We start from the raw sequence: 11,836 nt of genomic DNA on the forward strand, positions 1-11,836 counted from the left end.
ATATTATAATTATGTAACAGTAGCCGCGGGCTGAAATTCAACGAATGCTTTCACATTCAGCATTCCCATTTAGAAATGTTAATGAAGTTAAAAACACGAAACGGCGAATTGAGTGAGACTTTCCACGTATGCAAATTCACTGCTTAATATTTATTCTGATTTAATAAAGGTATGAATTCTATTATGTGTAAAGTTTGCATTTCAAAAAAGCGTGTAGCAAATTTGTGGAAAATTTCATTTCAAATGTATGTGTGAATTATAATGGGTTATAGGAATAATATGCGCTCAGACTTTATTTATTGAATAAAAATATAAATGTAGATTAAATACTTTGCATGGAAAATATTTATTACCCACTTTGTGTTCAAATGTTTACTTCAAAATTACGAGTTTATTATCTTTGTAAGTATTATTTTGCCAAATTTCACTTCAATTCGTGAGATTTATGCACCTACGTTTGGTTTTATTTAATACCAATCTGCCTAGCAATTTTATTAATTAACCTTAGAAAATTGTAAAGAATGTAATGTTTTTGTATACCATAACTCTATTGTGTACACACTTGCTTGTGGTTCACATTTCCTGCACATTTGTCTAGCTTCAGAAGAAGTTAGTCTCCAAAGTCAAATTCAGTCAGAATAATTTGAAAGGGAAGTAAAGGGTTAAGGTACGAGATTAAAACATTTACATTTTTCCAATGATAACTTCTATAAATATGATAGAAAGCCCATTCTGATGATACATATTTTATTACCAAAAAAAGAAAAACAATATAAGGCTTAAAACAAAACAATAAGGGAGAGAACGATTTAATTACAAATGGAATTCCCTAAATAGAAATTATAAGGATTCTGCCTGCGACTCAGATTAATTATAGCCTGACATATTTACACATTTTGTAAACAATTTTGTTTGTGCAAAGGATTATATATCTTTGCTCAATATTATTGTTCGCCCGCGTAGATTATGGAAATTCCCAATGGAATTAAATATGTCCTCGATATCACCAGACATAAAATAACTTCCTTGCAACGTGAAAGAAAGAGTAACAGATACGCTTTTGAATTAATAATGCTAATAACAATTTTTATTTATTCATTTTTGGTGATATACAGTATAAACGTGTGGGTAGTTTTTGAAGACCTATTGTTGTCAATAGAATGGTATTGATCTTGTGAGTGGCATGTTGAAAACTGTCATATTTTGTTAACAACAATGGATATCATTTGACAATAGACGACGATGGAACATTAATTGAAAACATTTGAGATTGAAATATATCAACCTTTCAACATAATGTAAAATTATTTGCACATTAGAGGTTTGCTAACATATCCCAATTTAATTAAAGTAAATGGATACTTACTGAAAGAGTTGGACCGATATTGCGTGGGCACAGGCGGGCACAGCACGTCACTGTTCAAACTCGAAACGCTGACGTCACGAAGCTCACCGAGCGACGACGAACGCAGGGTAGGCAGGGAAAAGTTCACTTCTTTCGTCCTGTTGCATGACGGAAAGCATTGTAATTGATCCCGAAGGTATTCACGTTATATTAGCCGGGGAAATGTGGGCTCGACGACGTCATAATAGCTCAGTTAAGCGCAATTATGCGAAAGTTTTAGTCAGTTCATTTCTACAACTCGGGTATTATGAAATAAGTAATGAAATTGTTGATGTAGATATTATTGTTATATGTTTTAAATATATTGGTACAACTTGCATATACCTTTTTTTCAATTTCAAATTACTTAGTATTCAACGTATTGCTGCAGTAATAATTCCTAATCTTCTTTTCCTTTATCTTCAAATAGACTGTTATTTTTTACAAACGGACAGAATTAATTCAAACTTTGTTTACTGAACAATTAAAAAATTTTACGACTTTATCTTCCTTAGTTTATCCAGATAAGGCTCGACAAAATCAATTTATTTCATTCTACCATTAAGGCATATAAAGTTTTGTTAAACTATATTTATTACTTTATACTTACAAGTAGCACGGTGCAGTTATATCATGTGGAGGGTAGACGAGTATTGGCGGAGAGGGGACGGGGGAAGGGCTGTTTTTGCGGCGTCGAGCGCAGAACACGCCTGCCATCACGAGAAGAAGGACGACTGCGGCGCTCGCACCACCCAATGCGACTAGCACTGCTTCTGTGTGCAATATTTTTAGGTATGTCGAAATAATTTTAAATCATTATAGCACAGAGAATAAATGCATATCACTGTACAATTTAATAGAATATATCATGTAGTAGTAAATGGAAAAATGAACGTTAGGGAATATTTTATGTATGAAAGGAAACGGGTAATATAAAAGAAAAGCTACACTTAAAACCTATTAATTTTTAAAACTAAGCAATTTTCAGAATCTTGAATAAGTCAAATCAATGTATCTATTTTGAAACACACAGATTGCTAAAATAGAGTACTCGTACATAATAACATTCTAATCGTATAGTTCTTGTTATACAATACTGTATTTAGTTTTTATAAATAATAATGATGATGATAATCCTACTTTCTACTAATATTATAAATGCAAAGGTTTTTAAGTATGTGTATGTGTTTATTACTCTTTCACGCAACAACTACTGAACCGATTGCAAAGAAATTTGGTACCTAGACAGCTGGACAACTGAAATAACATAAAGGTAACTTTTATCCCGATATTCCTACGAGATACGGACTTACGCGGGTGAAACCGCGGGGCGCAGCTAGTTTATAATAAATTCGTATAAAAAATCGTATGAATAAAGTTTAATAAACTGTTTAATATTCTAATAATATTCAACCCTTGTATCATAAACTGCAGTCGAGCGTGTTTGAAATTAGCCGAGCTTTCCAATAAACAACCAATAACAGTTACATGTATATTTCATTGCCCTTCAATTTGTTTTGAAATTGAATACTTCCAACACCGGCGACTACGTAATTACTGTGTATGCGAGCAACACAATTTTCTGATATTCATTCTAATATTTTATTTGTGAAAATCAAATAAGTATAAAAACATTCTACAGTTATTATGTTATAACATTTAAAAACATTTTTGTTTTTTTTTTCTATTTTTGAATCACTACGACATTCATAAAAAATAATTAAATCTCTGAATCTTGAATTAAGCACATTGGACCTTATCTACACTAATATTATTATATATATTAAGATTTAGAAATTTTACATCTAAAAAGGGATAAGGTAGGTATATATAAGTTTTTAAATGTTTTTTCTTTCTTTCTTTCTTTTTTATTTACAGGAGTTATCCTATTATAACAAAATGCAAAAACCATTGTTTCAATAACTTCAAATGCAAATTGTGTCTTGGTAAGTAACAAAGAGTTTTAACTTATAGACTACAGGCCCATATAGAAAAAATTACGGGTCATTTGAACCACCAGGTGACCTATCTAGAACGATATAAGAGCATAAAATAATAAGATTCAGCACTATGCCGTCACTTGTAAGCTGTCCAACTGAGTGCAGGTGAGAATTCAAAAGTACAGGTAGAGTGAGTACATTTCGGTCACATATTTTTGTACGGCATTCTTACCACCGAAAAGATCCATTAAAAATAATAAGAAAACGCGCAGTGCCGTAAAAAAATGGTGCGCCACAAAGTCGGATTTATTTTTTTATTTTCCGACAATTACCGGGCTAAATTTGGTCATTTGATTTTGTACGGCATCTGCGTCATACTATTTCAATACTGCTTCTAATCCATTATTCCGCTACGCCGTACAAAAATCATGCGACAAGGGGAGAAAATAGACGGTTGCAATCCCCTCTCTTTCCGTAGTCCAGGGGGTGATATGACACAACATGAAATAAATTTATTTTAAAAGTATTTTATGCATAGATAATATTTTTTTGTGTGCCGTACTTTTTCGTTGGTTCAAAGAGGAAAAAAAACTGAAAAAGAAAAAATCCATATAACGAAATATTTTTTTCAATTAAAAAAACACAAAAATTGTTACATGTCTGCTAATTTCAGTATCATAAGTACTCGCATATTTTTGGAGCGACGTTCTGTTACGACGTTTTGCATTTGTGTAAATGTTAGTACAGGAAGAAATTGTCGAAAATATGCGCATTTTTCAATATTCCTTCTTGCTCAATTTATTCCGACAATTTTTAAATTTCAAATGACCCGTAATTTTTTGTATATGGGCCTGTAGTCTATTAATAAATTACGAAGAACCCAAATAATAAGCTGAGGATAATGTTGAACAGAGATCCACAAATTCCGCATTACGTACTTTCTTTACAAAAGTTGCTCAGGAAAAACCCTCAGGATTTACAATAAACGTTCTGAATAGGGTAGGTAGCAAATAATCTCTACGTAGGAGTACAATTTTGAATTTATATTCCAAGCCATAGAGTGCAGTTTTCAGATGACTCCTCGTAGCAAGATGTAGTGCTTGGAAATGCATTATGCAGCGTGGGAAAATGTTCAACACTTGCAGTAATTGAGATAAAGTGGTGTCAGACAGATTTCTGGCAGTGAACTGTAAGAAATAGCACATAACATCTTGGGAAATGAGTTTTTAAACAGAAAACTTTAGGTAAGAATAGTTATAAATTTCGACTCGCCAAAAAAAGTTAATGATGATACTGTTGCAACACATAGCGCAGTAAATGTTATTTTTATTAGTAGTGGTTGCCTATAATTATGACAGCACTAAGTCTTTGTTTGTAATTTTATAAAACTTTCCATCCATGTTAGCCGTGTATGTCATGTTGGTGATCCTTAATGTAATCAATAAATAAATAAATAATGCAGTGGCTAGTCGTTTCTATTTAACATTTTTTTTTTCTAAATTCATTTCATGTTCAAATAATATAAAACGTTCGGAACTCACATCTACGAACGATCCGCAGAGGAATGTCTTAGTATAATAATTTTCCAAAGAACCAATCATTTTTCTCATAGAACGAAAATTGTTTACATTGAAACCACGCTTTAATGAATTTAATTGAAATTATAAAATATTTTCAGTCTTCCCTGAAGTTATTAACTGTCGGGAACAAGGGAGTTTTCTCATGTACACTACAGACATGACCTTTAGCTAGTTAGGGTTAAGGTTTGCTTCTAACACTTACTCCGTGTGAGTAAGTCTTGTAGAGTTTACAGGAGACAGACCTCTCATTAAGTTATGAATATGTAATTATTAACTAAATACCCTTTTTAAATCAAAAAAGCAAAATAGAAATATAAATGGGGACGAAAAATAACATTTATAAGCGAACAACGAACTCTATTATCTAACCAAAAAATATAAATTGTAATAATACACAAGCCTGCAAGTTTAAGGACATGGTCTTGGATCCTTTTTGTTGGAAAATTGTAACATTACAACCTTCAGAAAATTGTTCTATGATAAATATTATGATTTATGTTTTACTTGCTACTTTTCTGAGTAAGATTTCCCAAGTCCTAATTATATCGGTGGATATAATTTCAGTTGACATACGTCTTATGTTTTTATATATGTTAGAGTAAAATCATACACGATGCCTTAGTGTTGATGATAAACACCGTTAATAAAATAAATAATGGAATATCTATTACGTATTAATAATAGTATTAATATATAATATGCTGCCCATTGAGTAGAAAATTAATTCGGATACAAAAAATAAGTGTGAAACAAACTTCACTTATTCTAGCCTAATACGTTATGGCACCAAGAATATTATTACCACGATGATAATAATATGAAGGCTATAATGTTCCAGAAAATATGACATCGCCATAAACATTTTTATGAGTCACACTACAGTTTGATGAACACGACGTGTGTTTGTAATGAAACAATTTTGTTGAAACAGATTTACAATGTTGCTTGAATTGTCAGGTTGTTAGCGTTTTATTGTGATTAGGATTTAGAGAACAATTTATTCGGCTTCATCCGTATTTTTTTCCTTCCGGACGAATAGTAGCGAGGTATGATAAAGTTAACATGTATCTAATACCTGTTAACCTTTTATCCCCTATACCTTTCTTATCGAAATTTAGACAGCTTTGTAACATGCAAAATAATGAATCAATTGAAAAGCGGTTTGTTTTCTAAATCAAAAGATTTGTCCGACGAGATGGTTATATAACTAAGCTATTTATTTCAAAATATCAAGTGATCCATAAGTCGTCAGATATATTTAGCTGTCATTGGCTGGATAAATTCTTATGACAAAATTCGTTACAATCCTAAATTTATTTTACTCTCTACGCTACTAACGATTTGTATTTTTTGTACGCTACATACATGCAATGTAACTCGATTACGCAGTGGTAAATATTGACTCAGCCCTTACAAATGTTTGCTTCGATCCGAAATTGTACCCCTGAGATATTTAGTGCTTGTATTTATTGCAGGCGAATCAACCGTTAGGTTTGACGTAAATCATTACAAATCGGTTTTAGTTAGAAACGTATTTATTTCTTTGGGAACTACGTTCATTAAAATTATACGACAACCAAGAAAAGAGTGAAGAAAATATAAATAAATTCATTTATTTGCTCATATAATTATTACAATTAAAATGGAATTGTCTTAGGGTCAAAAACTACATGCTATAACTATTTTTTATGTTAGAAATTGTAATATAACAAAGCAGTAAATCAATCCGCCCGCTATACAAGCTATCACTGTAAAGCTATCTATTACGATGCGCTAATATCCCGTTACACTGGCCTTCATTAAATCATAGTGATTGGTACTATACGCTCACGATAGCAGAAACAATACATTTTGAATGTGAGAGTCGACCATACTTCAGTGCGAATTGGGAAAGGGAAAGGGAAAGCTTTTTTTAAGCTGTTAGCGGGCAACTGCTGATGGTTCGCCTGATGGTAAACGATCACCACCGATTATAAGCATTCGCTGTGTCTCTGCGAATGCGCTACTCACTTTAAAGGAAAAAGGGATAAGGAAAGGATTGACGGCTGGAAAGAATGAATGGACGGGGAAGAGTGGGGAAAAGGACACGAGCCTCCAGCTCCCCCACTCTCCATACGAAAAACATTAGCATGGTAATATTCCACGCCGCTTTTCTGTGTTTTTTTTCCGGTTCTATTCCGCCCGATTTGTACCGAAGCGTGCTCGATTTCCACAGAAAAAATTGGTATACTAATATTGTTTTACCATACTCACCTCTTAAATTAACAGCATTCGTAAATGATAACTCTGTCACAGAGCTGGTAGGTGCTTGTTCGTATCTAGGATTAGACGACGACGCCTCCAAGTGTCCTAAAGCCTCTACTTGTACCGAGGTTACTGGATCCTCTTCTATATTCCCATAGTATTCTTCACCTGGATCACTATTGTAATCGGTGTCGTATCCTAGGAAGTAATATATCGTTCTTAATATACTTATAATATAATTTATATACTACCAAGGTAATTTTATATAGGTTGTATGTAATTGATAAAATAAACTTATTTATTCTTTGCGACTAATATGATAATATACTGGCATATTTTATGGGATTAAGTAACTATCAAATATAGTCTTAGTGTATTAAGTATAATATATAATTAATAGTATAATTTTATATTACTTACTAATATAAAAACTTGAATTAAGATGTTTTTTCTTATACTATTTGTAAGGTGGAAAAATTAAATGTTTATATTTCCCTAGTAAAACAAATCGTAATATGAAAGTAATTAAAACATAATTATGCGAGCATTATAGCAAATAATATTGTTGAGTTAAAATGAATAAGTAAAGTTTTTGAGTTTGAGTTTGTAGGACATGTTGATAATATTTATTTGTCAACGCTTTTAAATGGGATTTATTCGTTATATTAATTATCGACACCTTCAAAACTTTAAAGTATGGTAAATAAAAATGTAATATGTACATTTTACTTACCTAAATTATACTGACCTTCTTCCTTCTCTATTCCGATAGGATCGATTGGCGGCGCATACCAAGGTCTTCTAGAATATACCTTTTTGCTTGTTACAGGTCGATCGCCATCATTAACGTTCCGATAGATTGACGGTGACAAATTTAACATCTCTAACCATTTGTTGATACCTGGAACAAATCAGAAATATCGTTGTCATTCAGATTTACAAGGCCGCTACGGAAAACGTGATTTCTATTGTATTTCACGTTAATGTAAAATAAATTTAATTTTCAGCTTATATCCTTCCTAAATCGTTTATCTATCGTTCATTCAAACACTTAAAAAATGTTCAACTATAAAGTCACTTTCGCATCTCTGATAATAGTAACAATATATATTACATACAGTGTTAAAATTAATTTAAGAGAATTTACATGAATTACTTGGCTTTATGTTTTGATTATAGAACGCAACAAGTACAATCTTTTTTTCATATATTTATACTAATAATGAGACGAAAATAAAAAACAAAGCACGCAGTACAGTATATTCCGCAATAGGTATATTCAATCTTAGCCCGCTTTTTATATTTGTAGGGTCGCAGCAGGAACATTTTTTTTTAATGGCAGAGCAAGCAAAGGAGCAGGTGGGCAGGAATAATGAATAAACAAATGTTTGACGACGGGAAAAAAGGAATGGAATGACAAGGATGAAGAAATAGATACAGATCTGGCTCCCTCACTCACCGAACCAAACACAGTAGCATGCTACAATTTCTGTGGGGTGTGGTACCTACACCGGAGCATACTGGCCCAATTCGTGCTCAAGTGTGCTCGCGTTAACAATTCACTGCTTCGATCGTAGTTGGTAATACTCAGTCCTCCCTACGTTTGTATGTAATGACCCAGCTAAAATGTATAAGGTTAAAAGTGTTCAGAGCAAAACATAATTGTAATAAGATATGTTGTTCCCGCATAATTGACAATATTTCACGTCAACCTACATTATACTTTTATGGACGGTATTTCTGATTCTACGTGATCCGTTTTATGATTTACCTGTCATTGCGTAATATAGATTATCTTTTGTAAAAACAATGCAATTAACCTTTAACAAATCTATTATATCATTAAGCTACATTCAATTACATATCATCCCTTTTATCCGTACCAATCTTTTTTCATTACAATCATTTAATATTTTATTCAATCTGAGGTGAAATAAGGTTAAAAGTGAATACGATTCTTTTGTTTTGAAGTTGTTGTTGGATTGGTCAATAAGCAACTACTTAATATTAAACATGTGAGTTTTCATTCGAACGAAGTCATAAAAATTAAAATGCTAATGATTAAATAATAGATAATAAATAGATCAAATCAATAATAAAATACATATAAAAATAGTAATCTAAGAGTCTGCACTTATTGGGCCAGCTCGCACTGGGGAAGTTACCACACCCACACAGAAGATTGTGAGGAAATAGTGGCATGCAAATGCTATCCTTTCCTTCTCCCTTAATATTGGCAACGCAGAGAGAGAGCAGGGAGAGGTATGGCATAAGCAAACGTTCATGGATGGCGGTGATCCACCACTAGCTCATGTTCTTACATTAAGAAAAAAAATTTAGATCGCAAAGGCGCCTAAATCTGTATTTTTTTAGATGAACGTATCATATATTGAAATATATACGGTTTTGATCAAATTTCACTGAATATATAATTTGAAATAATATTCTAATTTCGCGAATGAATGTCGTATCTTTGCGGACGGTTTAATTACTACGTATTAACACTAATTGAGTGAGAGGTTTTGAACACCCTTTCATACAATTTGATTGAGTCGTTTAATAGGCAATTTAACAAACAAACTCTTACAATAAATTCGTCGGTCATTCAAGGCATTTGCGTAATGTTGCCGTCATTTTTATACCGAGCCGGCTTATTTTTGCGATAATGAGGTAAATTTTTCACAAAAATGGCCGTAATAAGTTCTCTTGTAAGTTTAACGGATAGCTTCATTTTAAATGCTGAATAGAAAAGGCTATTTAGTATATTATAATAACAAATCACGTAATAGATTCTAGTGTTGATAAATACGATCTTAGAAATTAAAGGTCTTTAAGATCATAATATGTTCAGCACAAGAATCCATTCCGCGATTTAAATCCGAAATATAAATAATATGTGTTTGACTATGATGTATGTAATCAACCAAATTTGATTCAAGTTTTCCAATCGACCCAAGTGTGTGATGTTATTGGAACGCAGGATATTGCCGCGACAACCAGCTAGAACTTGAGAACAAAATATTTACTTTAATTAGCGTCCATGTATTTCTCCAAAATATTATCGTGTTATATCTTTGTTTTTAATTTATATTTCGCTTCGGTTTACAACTTGGTTACTAGATGGTGACGGACGCATTACATGTAAATTTTCGGACATTCAAAAAAAGAAATATATGAGATACTAGCTTCACCCCGCGGTTTCACCCGCGTAAGTCCGTATCCCGGAGTTGTCTAGTTGTCCAGCTGTCTACGTATCAAATTTCATTACAATCGGTTCAGTAGTTTTTGCGTGAAAGAGCAACAAACACACACACATCCTTACAAACTTTCGCATTTATAATATTAGTAGGATTAGAAGGGTATTAGTAGGAAGTACGATCAATGCTCTACGATTGTTTACGCAAGCTTCATTCACTTTATTAAAGCTAGCGATCCGCCCCGGCTTGTATCATCAATCTCCATATTTGGATATGTTATGTCGGTATTAGAATATTTGAAATCGGTTCAGCAGTTCCCGAAATCAAAGATATTACCCATGCATTGTTCATCGACAGATGTAACGAGTATTTCACTGTTCAAATACGAGCTTTTTAAATGCCATAGTGTCAATGCCAAAAGATTTCATGGGAGAGCATTTACAAAAGTGCATATTATATGCGACGTGTGTTTATTTTGCAGTCGCCTGTGAAACTCTCATAAAATATTCCTACTTTTGCATGCGCCATACGAGCATATTTCAGGGTTACCACCTGCTGTATTTATATCTTGCTGATGAAATAGGTTGTTAGAGTTGAAATGCTTATAATGTATATAACTACCGAATTTATGTTTATATTTCAATGGGATTAAACAGAAATCTAATTGTCCGAAATTTAACTAGACATTTTTTATTAAACCAGACTTAAATGAATTAACTAGATCCAATTATTATGTATGTGAAGTCCCCTAGCGGGGTATGGGGCAGATATTGTACATCTGTTTCACTGATCGATTTTCATTATGGACAAGTAGGTGATTAGCCTTCTGTGGCCTGCCAGACCGAGACTTTTTTTTTTGCGTTCCCACCGGGAATCGAACCCAGGACCCCTCGGTTCTAAGCTCACGCGCTAACCACTATACCAAGGAGGCGGTCAAGATCCAATTATTAGACACTCAAAAAACACAAACTCACAAATTAATATATACTTTACTATTTTATAATATTAGTACAGACTGGTCATTTTATCCGGGTCGAGATAAAATATAGTCTAATTCACTCAGGAATAATATAACAGAGGTTAATTCGTTGATAATCAGTCTAACAATTTTTGAGTTTGTTCAAAAATAAATAAGCAAATATTTTTTTTTACATTATTTTATTAATTATTTATTTATATGTTATATAAGCACCCATTGAATTAAATTAAATTGTTTTAAGAATTTTTAAATAATTGTTGAAAATAATAACGTTCAGGTAAAACGTAAATAGTGGATATAATGTTATTAAAAATATAATTAAAGCGCAAGCTTTCACGTAGTAACTATGTATAATTAATATCATATAACATTATGAAGATTAGCTTTGTTATGATTTAACGCCAGCTAAGGTTTAAGATAACATAGTAATAATAAATAATAATAAAGCCATTTATTCAAAATCTCACTTATGACAATTATTACAGTATTGTTAGTAAAAGAAAAAAAGTTGC

General features: G+C 32.3%; 1 protein-coding gene across 3 annotated transcripts in view; it reads right to left on the reverse strand.

Moving 5' to 3' along the window:
- LOC119840011 (synaptotagmin-15-like) overlaps positions 1-11,836 on the reverse strand; it is a 93,884-nt gene that overhangs the window by 31,476 nt on the left and 50,572 nt on the right. For 2 of the 3 annotated variants that reach the window (XM_038366496.1, XM_038366499.1), the window contains exons 2-5: positions 7,882-8,049; positions 7,158-7,346; positions 1,995-2,157; positions 1,367-1,503 (exon numbers count right to left, since the gene is read on the reverse strand). In XM_038366496.1, the coding sequence (XP_038222424.1) occupies positions 1,367-1,503; positions 1,995-2,157; positions 7,158-7,346; positions 7,882-8,049 (657 nt within the window). The remainder of the gene's footprint in view (positions 1-1,366; positions 1,504-1,994; positions 2,158-7,157; positions 7,347-7,881; positions 8,050-11,836) is intronic. The other variant, XM_038366497.1, reaches the window with a different exon arrangement.

This window comes from Zerene cesonia, chromosome 5 (assembly GCF_012273895.1).
Source record: "Zerene cesonia ecotype Mississippi chromosome 5, Zerene_cesonia_1.1, whole genome shotgun sequence".
Taxonomy (NCBI): Eukaryota; Metazoa; Arthropoda; class Insecta; order Lepidoptera; family Pieridae; genus Zerene; species Zerene cesonia.